At 30.7% G+C, this 21,225-nt stretch overlaps 2 protein-coding genes across 2 annotated transcripts; one reads left to right on the top strand and one right to left on the bottom strand.

Annotated features, from left to right (window-relative positions):
- Window positions 1-1,691: 1,691 nt before the first annotated feature.
- On the bottom strand, window positions 1,692-4,064 carry LOC11412488 (uncharacterized). Its single transcript, XM_003606835.4, has 2 exons — window positions 3,967-4,064; window positions 1,692-3,136 (listed from the first exon to the last, which is right to left on the bottom strand). The coding sequence occupies exons 1-2, from the start codon at window positions 4,009-4,011 to the stop codon at window positions 1,889-1,891; spliced, it is 1,293 nt and encodes a 430-aa protein (XP_003606883.3). The 5' UTR covers window positions 4,012-4,064; the 3' UTR covers window positions 1,692-1,888.
- A 14,026-nt stretch (window positions 4,065-18,090) lies between these two features.
- On the top strand, window positions 18,091-19,367 carry LOC11427663 (BURP domain protein USPL1). Its single transcript, XM_003606823.3, has 2 exons — window positions 18,091-18,216; window positions 18,302-19,367. Exons 1-2 carry the CDS (start codon window positions 18,145-18,147, stop codon window positions 19,133-19,135), a joined length of 906 nt encoding a protein of 301 aa, XP_003606871.2. The 5' UTR covers window positions 18,091-18,144; the 3' UTR covers window positions 19,136-19,367.
- The last annotated feature ends 1,858 nt before the right edge of the window (window positions 19,368-21,225 follow it).

Here is a 21,225-nt window from a genome sequence, read left to right as displayed (position 1 = left end):
AATAACTTCAGATAAAGTTGAAGTCGTATATAGGTTTTTCTTAGCTATGGCATTTCAGATTATATTTTACTATATAATTTTTATCATTCGGTTGACATCACACATATTAAAATAGAATAAAATAGTTTATTTTTAAAAAATGAACGTTATCTCATTTCATTCTACCATACACTCTTTTCACCGAACCGAAACAGCATGTATCAAACATTTGTCGGTTCGCTCCATTTTACTTCAGTTTAAGAGTAGAGATCTATTGTGATACTCGTATAAAATGTTTGATCTAGGTTGCAAGGGTATCTGTAGTTTGGTTTTGATCGATTTTAAAACAAAAAGTGATCCGATTCAAAAATTAAATGCAGTTCAGTTTGGATTGTTTCTACACAATAATCTCATTCAATTCAATGTGATAAAATGTGATAATACTGAGAATTAAAGTCAGTATTAATAGCTAATTTTTGTGTGATCGTGGAGCACAAAATGTCTTAATTGTTGAGTTATGGAGTATATTTTTTGGTTTTCAAATGGCTATAGAAGTACAGATGTCTCGTGCTTAACCTAGAATCTGACTTAGTACAAGTCGTCAGTATGACTCTCAGCCGAGTAACTTCACCACTGAAACAACATTATCAAAATGTATCATGCAAATGGAAAGACTACAAAAAGTACTACATTCTTGATTGCATGTTAAACCCTGTTAATTCTGTGGAAGTATCATACTCCAAATTCGGAAGTCTAAGAGTTTTATCAAACTCTCTTGATGAGAAAAAAATGTGGTTTATCCAAAGGAGAGTTCTTGCTCTCTCTAATTATCTCTCTCAATTCTAAAATCCATAATTTGAATCGATGTTCCTTCATCTTAACACTCCTATAAAATAAAATATTTAATTGATTTATCCAAAATGTTTCACTTAAATTGATTTTGATTATTCATTAGGTAATAGGATTCCCACGAAGCATCCATGGTTGAATGGTTAAAGCGCCCAACTCATAATTGGCGAAGTCGCATGTTCAATTCCTACCGGATGCACGCCAATAGAGTCGTACCTCCCATAAAGTCGATTTTTGTTCAAGAATGAATCAATCGAAACTATAAAGCTCATTTTCTAAAATTCATTAAATTAATGAATTACTCCTTGTTATGTTTTAGGATTTGACAGCTAATTTCACTCCACTTGATGTTTATGCAACTAATTTTTCTTGTTTGTTGAGTAAATTACTCACGATTCTTCAAAGGTAACACATAAAAAACCTTGTATACCTCAACAACAAAAAAACTTGTAATTGCATAAGTGAAATCGTCCGCTTAACGTTTTCATAAACATGATTCTTACATTGCTTAACAAGTGTTTTGTTCTGTTTTACTTGTTTCCAAATTTTAAATCATAATTTCAATTGTTTAATGAATAAAGAAGTCTGATCAGTCTAATAATTATTGTTTTAATTCTTTAGATTTGAGATTTTTATCCTAAATTTTATTACTACTACCAAGTAAAATTGCCCCTACGTACACTTTAGTCCAAACAAATACTCACACCACTCTCCGTCAAGTTGAAATTTGGTTTTGAACAAATAAATACAAATAACAAAGAAAATACCACACTTTTTTTTTATCCATATATAGAATAATAAATATTACGTGAAACTCAAACAAATGAGAGATCACATATTTAAACTCAAAAATACCAAATACATTCAACCTAACAATTTTAGGATTTGACAATTGAGATAGAACTTACAGATGGACCACACATTATTATTAAGATGATTCTAAATCACCGAATATTTTACATTATTTATTCAAAGACCATAATACATCACACCAGAGTTATTATTGGACACACTTATAGCACATTATATCCTTTAAAGGCAGCTACATTCTTAATTTTATTTAGTCATTATACTTTGTGGCACTTGGCCTAGGTTCAAACTCGTCGTTCACATGTAGCTTCTTGCTTTTGTTATTATCACCATCATACTTTTTAACGCTTGGTCTAGGTTCAAATTCGTCGTTCATCGGTAGTTTCATTTTTCTATAATCATCACTGTCATACCTTGTAGCACTTGGTCTGGGTTCAAACTCGTCGTTAACCGGTAGTTTCATACTCTTATAGCCATCACTGCCATAACTTGTAACACTTGGTATGGGTTCAAACTCACTGTTCACCGATAGTTTTGTACTCTGATAACCATCACCATCATACTTTGTAGCACTTGGTCTGGGTTCAAACTCGTCATTAACCGGTAGTTTTGTACTCTTATAGCCATCACTGCCATAACTTGTAACACTTGGTATGGGTTCAAACTCACTGTTCACCGATAGTTTTGTACTCTGATAACCATCACCATCATACTTTGTAGCACTTGGTCTGGGTTCAAACTCGTCATTAACCGGTAGTTTCATACTCTTATAGCCATCACTGCCATAACTTGTAACACTTGGTATGGGTTCAAACTCACTATTCACCGATAATTTGGTATTCTTATAACCATCACCGCCATACTTTGTAACACTTGGTATAGGTTCAAACTCATTATTCACCGATAGTTTTGTACTCTGATAACCGTCACCGTCATACCTTGTAACACTTGGTCTGGGTTCAAACTCATCATTCCCCGATAGTTTCATACTCTTATAACCATCACCATCATACCTTGTAACACTTGGTATGGGTTCAAATTCGTCATTCCCTGGTAGTTTAATAGTCTTATAACCTTCACCATCACCATCATACTTTGTAGCACTTGGCCTAGGTTCAAACTCAGAGTACACTCGTAGCTTCTCGCTTTTATAACCATCACCGTCATACCTTGTGCCACTTGGCCTTGGCTCAAAATCTTTTATATGTTTCTCAGTTACCTTTATATCAATCTTGTCATCACCATAAGCTGAAATTGTGGGTCTTGGTTGAAATTCTTCTGTGACCACCTTTTTTTTTATGATATTTAGTGTGTTTGTTGCGGGATGCTCATCGCACTTACCTTTGGCAAGTTGTTCTTGTGCCTTGGAGTTCTTCATAGGTTCGATTTCAGATTTCAGTTGAAGAAGCCCTTGAATTCCTTCCGGCATCTCTTCATCTTTCATAATAGTTTTCCAATATTCCTTTAGATCATTTCTTGATTCTATAGTAGCAGCAAACTTCTCCGGATTATAATGAGAAGACAAGAAAAAGGAAAATGGTGGTTAGTAGTACATCGTAATTTCTAAACTCTAGATTTATTGACAAAAAAGACTAATGTTTTTTCTAGGGAACATCAATTATGTTTCTGTTTTTAGCAAAAGAATGCCAATAAAATTAGAGTCCTCTTAACAAGTCTTCTAAAGACATTCTTTAAAGATCCTTAATTAACAAAATGTTTATTGAAAAAAATTATTGAAAAATTATTTATTTGTTCAAAAAAAACAAAATGTTTATTGAAAAAATCATATATTTTAATTTTCAATGCATTAAATTCATGACTTTCTATAATAACTTACTATTTATGGAATTATACAAAATTATTGTTTGACATTATTCATGAAAGAAGGATTTGATCAAGAAATGTAAATTTTACTTTTTTTATATTTCATTTTAAATAACCAATAATATTACTAAAAAATATGAGAATAATTTTCATACATCGAATGTGTACACCTTTTTTACACATTCATTCAATCAAATTACACTAAAATAACATTCTTTGAATTTAGTTTATAAAATATCTTTACAAATATCTATTTTGTATTATTTGATTGAAAACACATCTAAAAAAGTTTTACATTTGTAAAGTACACCATTCAGTCTCAATTATAAGCAAAAGTTCACTTCTCAGAGACCAAATACATTAATTATTAAATGAATATAAAAAGTAAACTCTACTTATAATTGAGACTATATCCATAAATAATTATAAATATTTTCACCAAAATAAAAAATGTATAAATTTTAAATGTACAAAAAATAAAAAACTGTAAAAGGAAATTCAAACCAAGAAAAGGAAGAGGAGAGTAAGCACAGCAAGAGCAGGTCTCATTTTCAAATGTAAAAGCCTCGTTCAGTTTCTTTTGTCTGTATGGGATATTTTGGATGAATGTTTCAAATTTCAATACCCCCCTATATATAGTGCGTGTAATCAATAGTAGCCGAACAAATGTGTATGTCATATTTTTCTTCCTTAAAAGTATTTAGAATTTGATTTTAGTCCTTAAAAATAAAAATAAAATGTTTCAATTCTCTTAAAAAAAATTGTTTCACTTTTTTGTTCTTGATAAGTTTATGTTCATATTTAAAAAAAATTGTTTCACTTTTATATTTAAGACGTGTTTAAAGTATGTCTATCTATCTAGACAAAAAAATAAAATATGTCTATCTTTTTTTGGTCAGGTAGCTTATTATTTAGAATTTACATTATAAAGTGAATAAGTGGAGTGTCCGGGATTCGAACTCCGACCCCTGCATATAATAATACATTGTTCTACCAACTGAACTATGCTCATGGGATAAAAGTATGTCTATCATTTTTTGAATGAAAAAAGTATGTCTATTTTTTTTTTTTGAAGGAAAGTATGTCTATCTATTATGTCAAACTCATGTATATTCATATTATTATATGTTTAAAATTATGTTTAATAGTGACAAAAGTCGAAACAATTTTTTTGTGTGTGGATGAATACATCCTCGTGTTTATTTTTATGAATTAAAATAAAAAATCCATTATAATTTTAGGATTGAAAAACTTATTTAATTCCATTTTATAAAGGGTAATGTTACTTATCATGAAAAGTAATACACTATCCGTCTCAAATTAAGTGTCACATTTGAATAATAACACTTATTTTAAAATAGAGGAAGTATCACAACCATGTATCATCCGTGTAAAGTGTAACTATGGTGGACTACAATTTCTTTTAATTCAAACTATCAATGCTCACAACCAAACAAAGAGGAAGGGTGTGGTGTTTTGTCTAAACAAAAAGGTCGTTAATGTTAAAATACACTTCACAAAATAGCTAAGTAATATGGTGCTAGAAATTCACCTCAAGGGGAATAAATGAAATAAGTGGGTTGCCTGGAACCTCAACTCTGTATATATTCTGTATATATTATGTTAAGCTTATGAAATAATTTTACATTTTATGTGAGTAATAAAACCTATCATATAAAAAAGTTTCTTGACGTTGTTTTAAATTACATTTTGTATAGTAGTAAAATTATTGCGAATCTTTTTGTATACGAATAAAATTTAATATATTAGTTCTAAAATAATTTTATTTTTGATCACGTTGTACGAAATTGGCCAGCTCTTGTACGCACATTCTAAACAAGCAATGCAAAACATACAAAACAATGAATCATTATGAATTCTGCTCTTTATCCAACAGAAATTGCTCGCTCCCAACTGAAATGACAATAATATCTCTGCGTGAGTTAACTCACGCTAGTGTAAATCTCTGCGTGAATTAAGTCTTAAATGTCGAATGTGTTTATTGGTTGATTGAGGAGGCTTGTCTAGTCTTTAAATCTACTCTATTTCCCACCTCTTTCTCTCTTCCCTTACTCTCTCTTACCTCTTTCTCTCTTCTTATTTTCTTCTCATAACCAAACACACCCAATGTCGTTTTATAGGCCCTCAATTTTATTCAAAATCCTTTAAATTTATCAAAACGTAATGTCTGATGATATAAATCTATTAGAACGTATCTTTCAATCGATTTTTTTTTGTACAGAACCTATCGAAAAGCTATCTTTCGATCAATTTTTTTTTTTTTAGGGTTGAACAACTTAAAAGCCTATAAAACAATCTAAGTAATCTTTTACGCCATATATATTATCATGGGTAAATATCTCTTTTCGTCCCTGTAATATTAGCGAATTCCAGTTTTAGTTCCTGTAAAAAAAAAGATTTAGATTTTGTCCCTGTAATTTCATATTCTTCCACTTTTGGTCCCCCATTCCACTACGTAAGCAGAATCTGCATACATGGCACGTAAAATGAGGGACCAAAAGTGGGAGGAATCTGAAATTACAGGGACGTAATTTATGCAGATTCTGTTGACTTGATGAAAGGAGGGACCAAAAGTGGAAGAATCTGAAATTACAGGGACAAAATCTAATTTTTTTTTATTGATGACCCACTTGAGAATTTTTTTTTTTCTGCCCTTATTTAATTCCAAAAATACAAAAATGCCCTAGTTTTAAAAAAAATTGCATAAATGCCCTACTTTTCAGAATTTACTGATACCTTGCAACCCTCACTTGCGGGGTACCTTAAAAAAATTTTAAAAATTAACTACCCCGCAAGTGGGACTTGCGGCCTCCTTTTTTTTTTTTTTTTTTTTTTAAAATTAAATAACTATAACTACACGCCTATATTTTTTATTTTTTTTTTTTTAAAAATTAATAGATTGTCACCCCCACTTGCGGGGTAGGCTGGCTTAATTTTTTTTTTAAATTTTTTTAATACCCCGCAAGTGGGGCTTGCGGGTTTGTTTTTTGTTTTTTTTTTTTAATTTTATTATTATTAATAATAATAATAATAATAATAATAATAATAATAATAGTAATTATTAATAATAATAATAATAATATGTAGTGGAAATATATATATATGTAGTGTAAGGTCGTCCACCAATTACTCGCATTAGGACCGAGATGGACGATGTGGAAACTGAGAGAAGATGCGGTATTTGTAGGATGACTGGTCATTCCCGCAAAGATTGCATTAATATTAGACATCAGTAGAAATTTAGTCTTTATTTTATTTATAGGATGTCTAGTGATTAATATTATTATTATTATTAATATTATTATTATTATTATTATTAATAATAATTACTATTATTATTATTATTATTATTATTAATAAAATTAAAAAAAAAAAACAAAAAACAAACCCGCAAGCCCCACTTGCGGGGTATTAAAAAAATTTAAAAAAAAAATTAAGCCTACCCCGCAAGTGGGGGTGGCAATCTATTAATTTTTTTAAAAAAAAAAAAAAAAATATAGGCGTGTAGTTATAGTTATTTAATTTTAAAAAAAAAAAAAAAAAAAAAAGGAGGCCGCAAGTCCCACTTGCGGGGTAGTTAATTTTTAAAATTTTTTTAAGGTACCCCGCAAGTGGGGGTTGCAAGGTATCAGTAAATTCTGAAAAGTAGGGCATTTATGCAATTTTTTTCAAAACTAGGGCATTTTTATATTTTTGGAATTAAATAAGGGCAGAAAAAAAAAAAATTCCCCACTTGAATATGGTGATTAGTTCATCAAAAACACATGAGATTTTCTTCATCAGTATATATTTGCTTTTTGTTTTTTATTGTCAATATGAAAATGAAAAAGCTGAAGCAGCCAAGGGGACATCAAATACTATAGGATATCCTCCCAACGACTATAAAAAGAAATCATTTGGTTAATTAATTAAAGTGCAACAACTCCTATAAAAAGAAATGAGTTTTAACATAAAGTTTTTCTCAACGTGTTTCTCAGGTGAAATTAGAACATTAATAGGGGAAGTTTGAAGGTAAAAGATTTATTGTGTGTTTGGTTCAACAACATATTGATTTTGTAAAATTAATTTTTAAGGTGAAGTAAAATGATTTATATTTGATTACCTTAAGAATGATAAAACTTCTATAAGAGTGAAACTAAATAGACCCTTAAATACTCCCTAAAAAAAAGACCCTTAAAACACAATCACATTGTTAGGAGGTGGGTAACAATCTCTATTATGATCTTAAAAAAAAAATAAAAAAAAAAACTCTATTATGATGTTGGGTGGTAAGTTTTAATAATATTTATCGACAAAAACAAACACAAACACATTTATACATTAATTGACAGTGGAATTAGTCCTTTAAATAAGTCAATTTTTGAGAGTTCTTGAGTCGAATATCGAATTTTTTATTAAAAAAAAAAACATTAGTTGAAGATATTTTCTCAACCACTACCGATTCAGTTGTGGAATATCTGAATTATTGCCCCTCAATTGCAAGTATATTATTGTACCGCATCCCCTAAAAAAAGGTATTATTGCTTGATATGAATGACCCCATACTTTGATTGATTCGATCATTTTTTGGTCCTGTTGTTGTTCGTAACTTCGTAATATTATCTTTATCATTCATTTTATTGTTTGTTTTTTCAAATGGTAGTATATTGCTTATGATAAAATATTCCGTTTTGCTTTTGTTCATAAGTTCTTTTATGTGAAGCTACTCAAAATGGCTTCTTAATTTACGTATTTTTTAAAATTTTATTGTTATAAAAAAGTAGCAAAATGATAAAATATTCAAAATGAATTTTTATGAGAAACTATTTAAACCAATTATTCATTTGAAACTTTGTTTAAAAACTCTCTTTAAAAAGTAAGATTATTTTCGTGGTCTCTTAAAAATTCATATGTAAAATGAAAAAAATGATTAGGAAAAAAGATATAGATTGAATCGTTGTTTGAAATTAAGTTAAGGGACTATATAAGTAATTTTGCAAAAATTAGTAACAAATTTTTTTTATAAAAAAAAAAATACTCATTTTTTTAAGACTTATGATCCAATTTAATCTCTCATAATTTGAGTGCTGGTCAATTTAATTACCGACAAAAAATATTATTCAAATTAGTCATGACAACTTTATACGAAGGAGAAACTAACCCCTTCATAAAATTTGATCAAAGTTTGTCTATTAAGTTATTGACGTATCTTGTAAGATGATGTGTGTCAATTACATTTGCATTTGCATATGCCATTGTGAATAACGATGATGGCACATGAATTTATAAATTTAGGTTAAATTAATCTCTTTCGCGTTTTTTTTATGATGATTTTAGATTTTTAACGAAAAAAGAACAAAATTAGTCATTCACTAATTTGGACCAAATAAGTCTCTAATTATTTTTACTCTATCATTCATCTTTAATTTTTCATCCAAAATATGGCCGGTGTGAGTCATATGTTTGGTGCCTTATCCTCCAATCTGTGCCTGCTTCAGCCTGTCCTTTGTGGCATTGATGTAGGTGGTGCGGCTATGTTATCAGATTGTAAAGTATATCCAGAGGGTGGTTTTTATTTGGTTGAATTTGTAAGAAGTGGTTAGGTATGAGGTGTGTTAAATTTTGCTCAACCCTTTATTTGAAGGTTAGTTCCCCCTACTGGCACATGATAGTGTGCTAATGTATGCCCTTTGCAACATTTCATGGAAGGTAAATGATATTTTTGGACACTTAATGATGAAATGATAATTTTATCTACACCAAAAAATACAAAAAATAACCCATACTAGTTCCTCCCCTTTTTCAATCCTAATAAATTTCTCATGTGCTGTTTTTTTGAAAGGAAAATCTCTGATGTGTTACCATTCATTCTGTGGTAACAAAAGAGAATGTGTTTATCATCTCAAAGTCTATTTCTTATTACTCATCTTAAAAGACCCAACTTAGTCCATTTTTGAACAATTTTGTGTGCGTATAATAAATATTTTTTTATTTAGCAAGTGTATAGTAAATATTAGAAATAGAATTCAAAAGACTTAATTTATCGTTGACAACTTTAAAAAGATACCATTCGAGAGTTAATTGCTAAGATACTTGTTGACTCTTTTCAAATGTAAGATGATAATAAGGTGAAGAGAAATGTTATGGTGTGAGACGATTTCAGAATGATGCATTGTGCTGAGGAAACAATCTCGGGACATGATAACAATATATCATGTTATTGAAAGCATTTTGGCGAAGTGGTTCTTCCTCAAACCATAAACTTTATGACAAAATGGAGTGTAGAAAGTGGTGACATGAGGGGGGATCACTCACGATCCCTTCATCCATTCCTTTTCGTCAGCGAAAGGGAGTTCTTGTGGTCTCCTCTGTAATTGACACATCTTCTAGTAGATATGAAATGTGATCTTTGGCTCCTTGACGGTGGTTTGTGTCCATTTCCACTGTGCTTTCTGGATATGGACCTAAGAGACCCTAATAGGTGATGACATATCAATTTGGGATGTTCGATCTCCTCAGGAAGGAAATTGTTCTCTCTTGACAAATGATGATGTTTATTCTCCCTTAGTTCAATCTTTATATGGTTTAGGCGCTCTCCTTGCGCTGAAATAATCCAAGGTAGTTGATGAATAGCCACCAAAAGATCATAGAGGAGGTTGTTGGTCTCATGGCCATTGGCCGCCATTAAAGGATGAAATTATTTGGATCTCCAGGTTCTAATTAAAGAGGAAATTCTTGAATGGAAAGGGAAATCACGTGGTTCTGATTTCGACGCTGGTTCAAATTTGCTTCAAGTGACAGTGACGATGATGAAGCAATGGTGTCATCAACTTGGTAGAGTTGTGGGTTAACTATGACGGTGCTAGCCACTTGCCACCCACATCTTAGGTTTGCCTTTGGATCTTAGAACTAAAAGGTGGTGAAATCGTAGTGTACGATTCCTATAGGCGACACCGTTGATCCTTTTAGACCTAAGATTTTCATCCTGATGGTGTATTAGAAGGTAGAGGAAGATGAACGTTGTATGCATGTTTTGTCCTCACTCACACGCTTTTCGTGAAACTTCGCTGAAGGTCACCCATCCCAAAATTGCTCCAAGTCAAGCATGTTAAGTTCTTATGGTTTCGGCTACCACAAAGAATATGCATCTTGTTTGTATAGTTAGTATCAAACAATTGTTATAAGCCTCTTCCTTCAACCATGATGTCCCATACCTACACAATATCAGGATCCCTCTCATTCTGATGTGAATTCAGTTTGCCTAGAAGCTGTTAGAAGCCACTCTTTATCATGCCTTGTGCACCGACGACCACTCCCCTTCCTCGTTAGTCTTAGGCATTACAAGTGTGTTGTTTCACAGTTAGAAAATAGTGTATCTGATCCCAAGCCTTAAGTTAGGCTTTATACTAGGAGTATCAAGGTTTTAAGACCCTGAAGTCCTAATTATACAACTATTATAAAGGACAAGTGCAATTAGATCATGATGTGATTTTGATATGAAAGTCCTAATTCGAACAATGGTCCTATTTGAGTATGCCTCTGGAGCGCATCCATATTGTGTTGTGTTTAGGAGCTAATGGTTTAGGATTACCCAATATGTTGATGGATTAGGCCTTGGCCAATTCTGGAACACTAGGTGAAGCAAAAAAGAGTGCAACAACAAACAATCATCAATAAACAAAAGAATTAACAAAAATGATAATTTTGAAGACTTGGTCTATTACGAGCAAAATGTTCCTCAATAAAAGAAGAAATAGTATTCCACTAAACAAAACCATGAGGATGAAAATCCAAGGACACAATCTTGTGAGTAGATATGTTCTCTTCCCTACAAGTATTAGTTAAATCAAAGTTCATCCTCTTAACAATCTATATACAATTCAACTACCTATTTCTTAGCTCACAAGGAACGATGCCAAAATACTTGTAATACTCTTCTTAACATCCTGATCACCTCCTCAATCAGAATCTGAATTAGGCATTAGCACACCATAATCAATTATGCCTCTGATGCATCTTAGAATTGTATTAGCAGGTTTTAGGTGTCAAGTTTTAAAATGCTCCATGAACCTACTTAAAAAATTCTGCATTAGTTTACGACTAGTATACAAAAATGTTTACAATTTATTTTTATAGTACTTTTTTTATATAAAAAAAATAAAAAAATTAATAAGGGCTCCGTTAGCCCGCGGCCCGTGTAGGGCCGAGCTCGGGTAGTATATTTCAAGCCCATTTTCCACTCGGGCTTTTTGGCCTGGCCCTATCAAAACCGAAGCCCGTTAGGGCCGGCCCGTTTAGGGCCGGGCTGCCCGTTTTGACAGCTCTATTTATAGATCATTTACCAAAGAAGTCATTGTATCGACAACGATGTTAAATCTACAATACTACGGATGAGTTAACTTCTTACCAACAAAATCAACGTTTAATGATTTCATGTGCGGTCCATCTAGTTGCAAATGTCAAAATCATACGTATTGAAATGATAATAAGCAAATATCATGTGTATTGTATGCTAATTTAAAAATAATATTAGCATATATTAAAAATAAATATGTAAAGTTATAAATGAGGGTAGAAAGTATAAAAATATTTCACTAATTAGTAATTTTAAAACCATCCCTCTGCTTAAAAAAAAAAAAAAACTATCCCTCAAAAAGTAATTATAAAACTAAAATACCATAGCATGTATTAAGCCTAATAAAAATAATTTTATTATCTAACCTATAATTTCAATCTAAATCAAAATAATTTCAATTAAAAACAAAATTTAACATTAATAATAATAATAATAGTAATAATAGTAGTAATAATAATAATAATAATAATAATAATAATAATAATAATAATAATAATAATAATAACAACAACAATAATAATGAAATTAACATATACAAAAGAAATATATTCCAAAATCTATATAACAAGAATCTAAATTTAATTATTGAGTTGAATAATTATTGATCAGACTTTCCTACCTATTAATCGAACTTCAAATTACCACTACTTCTTTCTCCCAAAATCGGATAGTATATTATACTATAACACTTTTTTTTCTAACGAGTCAAATGTAAAAGAAAAAATTAAATAATATTGGAAGGTATATTAACTTATTTTTGAATTTTATTTTGGTCCCTTAACTTTAAACCGTCTCAATTTAATCCCATAATTTTACCTCCGTTTACCTAAGTGGTCCCTTCTGTTAGTTTTTTTAACAGAAGGGACCACTTAGGTAAACGGAGGTAAAGTTATGGGACCAAATTGAGACAGTTTAAAGTTAAGGGACCAAAATGAAATTCAAAAATAAGTTAAGGGACCAAAACATGTATTAAGCCTATATTTTTTTTTGGCAAAATTACACAATTAGTCCCTTAACTTTATTTTAGGTAACACTTTCGTCCTTTATCTTTTTCTTGTCACGATTTAGTCCTTTATGTTATAAAATGACAATATCTTATCATTTTTTATGAGATTTTTTTCAAAGAAATTTAATTTTCTTGGCTTGTATGATGAAGATTTGCGTTTACCTATGAGTTTGATGATTTTTTTTTTGGAGTTTTTGATTTTTTTTTTCATAAAAAAGGATAACTATGTTGTTATTTTATAAAATAGACGATTTAAAGTTAAAGGATCAAAATGAAATACAAAAATAAATTGAGGGACCGAAACATGTATTAAGCCTTTTATTTAATTATTAACTAATGCGGATTTAATGCTCATAACGCCTCCTTAAAGCTCATTCATAACCGTACACAATTTCCTATGCAAGCTGTCACGTTGAACGTCACTGATTTTATTTTATTATTGTAAAAAATAGCCTAGGTGAGAGTTGAACCCACAACATTTCTATCAATCAATGCTCTGCCTACCACTGAAGCACTACTAATTTTTGTGATCTAGATGCTTTTAATATACTCCCTCCGTCCCTATATGTAAGCCCCCTTTACTTTTTCCACATTTATTAAGAAAAGTTGTTACTGTAATTAATGTATATATTTTATGTGTTAATATTACAAAATTGTCTTTTCTTTGTATGTATATTAAATTTGACTTTTCGTATTTCAAGACAAGTTAGTATGATTAATTAGGGGAATGTTTAGGAAAAAAAATAATAAATGTATCTAATAATTTGAAAAGGAGTTTACATTTAAGGACAAAAGTAAAATCAAATGGATGATTACATATAGGAACGGATGAAGTAGATATAATAACGTATACTTTTGGATCTCGTTGAATTCTTTCAAATGATAAAAATATCTTACAATATAAACTTATGTAATCTTGGTTAAAAACATAAGCATATATAATTATCAAGCTTAAATATTTTATTTAAACATAATAATTAATCTATGAAATTATGTTTGTTGGATATTTATTTTTATTCTATTTGTGTCATTATTTTGGTTTTTGTAGAGACTGAGTACTCGTTCAATCCAATTTAATTTGATTAAATATATATCTAAACACCGAGTTATTTAATCGAGTCATCCGGTTTAATCCGATTCAGTCATGCAGTTCAACCAATGACTCGATGGTTCGACCATCCACTCAGTGACCCAGTGCCTCTGTCGAGTCGATGATCGAGCCGAGTTTTAAAACTATGGCTAGAATTCACCTTATAAGATGAATAAGTGGGATGTCAGGGGTTCAAACCCCAACCCCTTTATATAATAATGCACTGTCCTACCAACTGAGCTATGCTCACGAGACCTAGGTGGTAAGTTTTAATAATATTTATTTATCGACGAAAACAAACACAAAAACAGTTATACATTAATTAACGGTGGAATTAAACCCTCTAATAAACTAATTTTTGAGTTGAATACCGAATTGTTTATTAAAAAAAAAAACATTAGTTGAAGATATTTCCTCAACCACTACCGATTCAGTTGTGCAATATCAGAATTATTGCCCCCAATTGCAAGTGTATTATTATTGTACCGCATGTATTTTCAAAATTATTGCTTGGTTATATGTCCAGTCAATTTGATTCAATTATTTTTTGGTACCGTCGTTGTTAGTAACTGTAACATTATTTGGATCATACTATTAACGAATGACTTGGGATACCTTTTAAAGATTTAAAATTTAAAAATTATTCTATTAAAAAGAACTGTTACAAATTTCAATGTAAACGTTTTAAAAACTATTTTAGAAAAACAGTAACAAACGTGTCGAACTTTTTAAGACTAAAGATCTGATTTAATCTCTCACAATTTAAGTGCGGATCAATTTAATTACCGAGACAAATTACTATTTAAATTAAGCATAACAACTTTATAAGAAAGGAGAAACTAATCCCTTCTTAAAAATTGACCAAAGTTTGTGGAAAGGTCAAATTTTCAACGAAAAAAAATCAAAATTAGCCATTCACTAATTTGGACCAAATAAGTCTCTATTTTACTCCCTAAAAAAAAAAGAAAAAGTCTATTTTATTATTAGATTAAATATGTTTTTATCCTTATAAATATACCTCCAAATGAAAGAAATGGAGAATGTATAAAATGGAGAGGATCTTGACTCCGAGCATCATGAGCAATAATTTAATATGCTGATGTTAGGACAAAAAATTGAACATGCTGATCAATTGATTGAAGAGATTTGTCTAACGTTTGAAGGCGCTCCATAGGTCCCTCAATTTTACTTATAATCTCTTAAATTTATCAAAACTTAAATTCTGATTGTACGAATTTGTTAGAACATATCTTTCGATCAAAATTTTTTCACTCAAAATTTACCGGAAGCTATCTTTCTATTGATTTTTTTAGGATTGAACAACTTGAAAGCCCATAAGCGATCTCCCTAATCTTTTACAGCATATATCATTGGCGACCCACCTGAATCTGGTTATTAGTTCATCAAAAAACACATGAGATTTTCTTTCATCAGTATAGATTTGCTTTTTGTTTTTTATTGTCAATATGAAAATGAAAAAGCTGAAGCCAAGGGGACATCAAATACTATAGTATATGCTCCCAACGACTAAAAAAAGAAATCATTTGAATTCAGCTGCTGCAAATAAATTACAAACATTTGGATAGCTTAACTGATTATCAAAAATATCTTAATTACCCTTGATCATGAATTTATGTTTATAGATCATGTACCAAAGAATTTAGAAATATATTTGGGTCCATGTACGGTCCATCTATACTTAAAACTTTAGGTGGGTTGGCTTTGAAGACTCATCAAAGTAAGGGTAGAATCCAAGACTCAAAAAATATTTAAAGGTATATTTATAGATCATCTATCAAAGAAGTTATTGTATGACAATAAAAGTTAAATCTACAATATTACGGGTGAATGAACTTCTTACCAATTAAATCAACATTCAGTGATTTCATACGCGGTCCATCTAAGAACAAAGAGAAGAAGCAATAAAACCGTGAAAAATAAAAAATTACAAAAAGACAAACTAGTTGATGGTGATTCAACTAGTTGCAAATGTCAAAATCATACATATTGAAAGGATGATAAGCAAATATCATGTGTATTGTATGCTAATTTAAAAGTAATATTAGCATATACTCCCTCCGTCCCTTAATAAATGACTTAGTTGACAATATGCATTATTGACTTGATATACTTTGACCATACTTTTCTACTAATTCACAAAGATAAATAATATCATGTAAGATGTTGTTGGATTCGTCTCGATGAGTATTTTTAAAATATTAAATTTTTATAATTTTTTTTAGTAGAGAATTGAAGATATCAAAGATAAAACATATGCATTGGTATGTGTGTAAGAGTCAACTAGATCATTTATTTAGGGACGGAGGGAGTATTAAAAATAAACATTTAATTAAAGTTATAAATGAATTGGTAGAAATTACTATAAAATTATTTCACTTAAAAAATGTCTTGTCGGTGTCCTTAAGGCATTAGTTAGCATACTAACAGTAGAAAGAAAAGTCGAGTTTGACATTAAGAAAATCACCTTTTTAACTTTCAAAAGTAGAATACACAATTTCCAAAAGAATGAAGTACTTGTTAACATTTTCCATATTTAAATTAACGACAAAGTAACTCACCGTACATTACTATCGATGTATCATACTTTTTTAATAAGCAATTACTCTGTTTATTTAGACCCCGTTTGGATTGAGCTTATGAAAAAGAGCTTATCCAAATAAATAAATTTTTATTTTAATTTATAAGTTCTTACTAACGAAAATAGTACATTCATAAACTGTTTTTTCATAAACTACGTTAACAATCTTATAAATAATACATAAAGACATATTTATTTGCATAAACTCTAAAATAAGATAATCCAAACAGGGTCGCTTTTTATAATATTGTTCCAACATTTCAATTTATTTTTCTAAAAGAAATAATATATAGTTAAACATGTCTTATCCAACGAAGTTTGGTTCAGTTGTTAGTAAGGGTGTTTTTGTTTGGAGAATTACTTCCTCCGTTTTTAAATATAAGTAAATTTTACTTTTTAGATTTATTCAATTAATGATATATGTGGTTCATAATATGGACCACATACATCATTAATTAAATGAACCTAAAAAGTAAAATTTGCTTATATTTAAAAATGGAAGGAGTAGGTCACCAAAACCGTGGATTTAAAAGTAAGTGAACCAACCAATAATAGAATGGTTTGAGTGGCAAGAGATTTGAATCCTTTAAATATATTGTTAGAGGTTCGATTTCTAACTGATACATATGATAAGAAGAGTGTTATTTGAACAACTAATTTGGTGACAACTTATTTGACAACCATATTTTACAAAGAAAAAAGTGGTACTGACACAGAAACCATAACAATAGAGAGATAAAGTAAAAAGTAATGTGAATATGAGAGAGAAAATTGTTGCAAAAATTATCACTAAATGGATGTTCAAATATCATTTCTCATATGATAAAAATCCGGTAGAAAGAGGGAGAACTAATATTGTTTGCCACAAATTCTCCGAAGGAGATTAATCATCATTATGCATCGCTGAAAATTTTATACCAATATTATATGATAAAAGGAAAAAAAAAAAAAAAGAACCAAAATCATAGATTAGTCAAAACGAGCAAAAGTATATTTAAACTCCTCTGTGGTTTAAATATTGGATTGCCAAGTACCTGATATTTTTTGGTGTAAATCGACTATCCTCCACGTGCGCAAATGCAGAGTACCTAATATAATCATGTAGATAAAGGTGCACAAATTTCTTTAAGGCTTAATTGCACTTTCCCCCCTATAGTTTGCCAATTGTGCGATTTTGCACCCCATTGTTTAAAACGAGCGATTTTGCCCCCTATAGTTTTCCCCCTTTCTGATTTTATGGTTCCCATGATATTTAGTGTTGATGTGTCTGTTATTTATCAATTAATGAAAAAAGGTATTTTTTTAGATTTTGAGATAAGGAGGCACGTGAAAATGATGGTATTTTTATTAATTAATCTGAAAAATACCATTTTTTTTTTATTTTTAAAAAAATGAAATTACACACGTGGCACACATTAATTGATAAATAACAAACACATCAGCATTAAATGTCATGGGAACCATAAAATCAGAAAGGAGGAAAACTATAGGGGGCAAAATCGCTCGTTTTAAACAATGGGGTGCAAAATCGCACAATTGGCAAACTATAGGGGGGAAAAATGCAATTAAGCCTTTAATTGTTTTCCAGTGTTGGATTTAGCTATACAAAGGTGCACAAAATCATTCAATACATGCTAAGGAGAAACATGAGTCCAAAGTTTATATCTGAGATCATCTTTCTTCATCTACTATTTCTAATCACGGTATCTTATGTTATGTGCTTTTTTTTTTTCCTTTCTTTTTCTTGGAACTCTATTTCTATATTCAAAGCTCTCTAAATTTTTGCAGATTTTTTATGGAAGCAGAGCAAGAGAATTAGCTGGAACAGAAAGCAAACTCTTGGATATTGCAGTGAACAAAACTGCTACTAATGAACATCAAACAGAACACAAACATCATGCACATAATCACAATCACATGGATCCTTCTGTTATGGTGTTCTTCACCTTAAAAGACTTAAAAGTTGGGAAAAGAATGCAAATTAATTTTCCCAAAAGAAACCCTTCAACTTCCCCTAAGTTTTGGCCAAGAGACAAAGCTGATTCACTTCCTTTTTCATTGAACAAACTTCCAACTCTTCTCAAAATCTTCTCTTTATCTCAAGACTCTCCACAAGCCAAAGCAATGGTAGATACCCTTACAGAATGTGAGAGCAAACCCATCAAAGGAGAAGTGAAATTCTGTGCCACTTCTTTAGAATCTATGCTTGATTTCACTCAAAGTATTCTTGGTATTAAAAATGATCTCAAAGTTTATGCAACTTCACATTTAACCAAATCAAGTGTCACTTTTCAGAACTATACTATATTAGAAAAAATTATGAGGATTTCAGCTCCAAAGATGGTGGCATGTCACACTATGCCTTACCCTTATGCTGTATTCTATTGCCATAGCCAAGAAAGTGAAAATAGGATATATAGAGTTTCACTTGTCGGTGATAATGGGGATATGGTGGAAGCTATGGTTGTTTGTCATATGGATACTTCTCATTGGGGACATGGTCATGTTTCATTTCAGGTTCTTGGTGTTGTGCCAGGAAGTTCTAATGTCTGTCACTTTTTTCCTGCTGATAATTTCATATGGGTTCCAAAATTGGAAGTTCAGGGTGTTTCAGATATGTGATTTTAATTTTAGTATTGTGCTAATTACATAGTACTATATGTTTAATGTTTGAGTTTCTGTGTGATTGTTGAAATAAGTACTCTTCTGGGTATATGTAATGATGTTAGTGTGTTTGCTTTTTATTTTCAATATGTATTATATTTATTGAGAATAATGTATTGGTTAAGAAATCAAAAGAAATAGCTTTGTAGTATCATGCAATAGTATCCTTAACCAATACTCTTGCCAAAAACCTATATGTATTATGTGATTTTAGATCTCATATGTGGAAAAAAAAAGGAAGAATTATGTTAATGATCGCATATTTTTTTTTTGAAAAAGCCAAAATGGAAATGTGTAATGATCGCATAAATAAGAGAAGACCAAAGAAATAAGACATGAAATATGTGTGATGTAACTTCTCTTTCTCTCTTTCTCTGATTATGTACTCCCTCTATTCTATTCTTCTTTTTCTTATTATTAGCGCATCTTCTTATTTACCTACTGTTCTCTATAAAAAACGACTACAATTACCAAGTTGTAATGATTCTTTGGATTAATCAATAGAATATTGTTTGCATTTCCATTCCAATTGATGATTTGGTGGAGGAAATTATGGTGCTCTCTTGGCATTGGAGCTTGAGTAGGCTAAATATTTCAACGTGTTGTATTATGAATGGAGTTGGAATCCACAAGAATGTCTTACGAGGTAGGGGATTTGGACAGAGGAGGTGCAAGTTGTAGTGCAGGGGCTGTTCTTAGTATCCTGCTGTTCTGGGCTTGCAGGTTTGGTTGTCAGCCCAATTTTTGTGTCAGCAGGATGCTGGTTTTTGCTGTTTGGGCTAGTATGTTGCTGTTGTCTGCAGTTCAGTTTCTGCTTTTTGCACACGGCAGCTGCTGGATGAGTTTTTGGCTGGTGTTTCTTTGGGTAGTTTGTTGGTAGTAGTAGTGCTGGTGTTGAGGCATGTGTATGAGCGCTAGATGTTTTCCTCATATGTGTTCTATCAAGAACCACACAGGCTGATATTTATGACATTACTATAATGCCACCTTTTGGACTATAAACTATGTTTAACTTTGATATTTTGTTGGTTGAATGTCTTGAGGAACCCCTCATGGAACTCAATTATCCTTTATTATCTTATCTATTACCTACTCAGGCAATTACCTTACTAATATTTCAGCTTCAATGTTGGTTGAATGCCACTCAACTCATTCATGACTATTATTTACCATCAATCTTATATATTCTCACTGTGTCAATGTTTATATATGTTACTGCATGATTGATTATGCGCTAATCTCACTTTTAAGGAAAATGTTGAACCAATTATATTGAAAATTCATCATATTGTCCTCTTAAATGAGATGTAAAATTCAAATTACCATAAATAACCTATTTCACTAACAACCCTACCTTAATTCTGGAATAATCACTTTATTCCCTACAATTTCAACTCTTTATGATGCAATTTGTTAGTCAATAAATAATCACTTTACTCTAGCTCCATTCTCCTAGGACTTCTTAAGTACATACTACAAAGGTAACTGTGCTCCCCGATTTTCGGATATCAAACCATTGATTGATTTGAATCGTCAATCTTTGAACTCTCGATTTTTATTCTTGGGAAGGGAAAAAATGAGTAAAAACCCCTTCGAGACTTTGGATTCGGGGGTTGGTTACGCGAAGGGAAGGTGCTAGCACCCTAAGCGTCTATGGTATCCCATAGGAACCTCTTACCTAGATTATCTTGTGCTAAATTCATTGTTTATTTGAAAATTATTACCTAAAAATCTAAGTGAAAGAATGGAGGGAGAAGAAGTATGTTTTTGGTTATTTTTATTTGATTTGGAAGGACAAGTCCTCTGCCTACGTACCCTTTTTTGGGAAAGGGATCAAAACCGACGTAGTTCCACTAAAAAATTTCTTTGGTGGGTTAGGTTGGTTTTAAGATTTTTTTTGAAAATGGTTTTAATAATAGAAAGAGGCCTCAAGGCATGAGATAAAAGAAATGAGTGAGGTTGATTAATTTTAAATTTTGAAAATGATTGAAGTTGAATTAAGATTGATTGAGAGTTTGATTAAGAAAATAAAGGAAAAAATGTTATTA

The sequence above is a fragment of the Medicago truncatula genome, chromosome 4 (assembly GCF_003473485.1).
Source record: "Medicago truncatula cultivar Jemalong A17 chromosome 4, MtrunA17r5.0-ANR, whole genome shotgun sequence".
NCBI classification, from domain to species: domain Eukaryota; kingdom Viridiplantae; phylum Streptophyta; class Magnoliopsida; order Fabales; family Fabaceae; genus Medicago; species Medicago truncatula.
The sequence above is the reverse complement of the archived record's forward strand: the minus strand, read 5'-3'. Positions and strand labels throughout refer to the sequence as shown.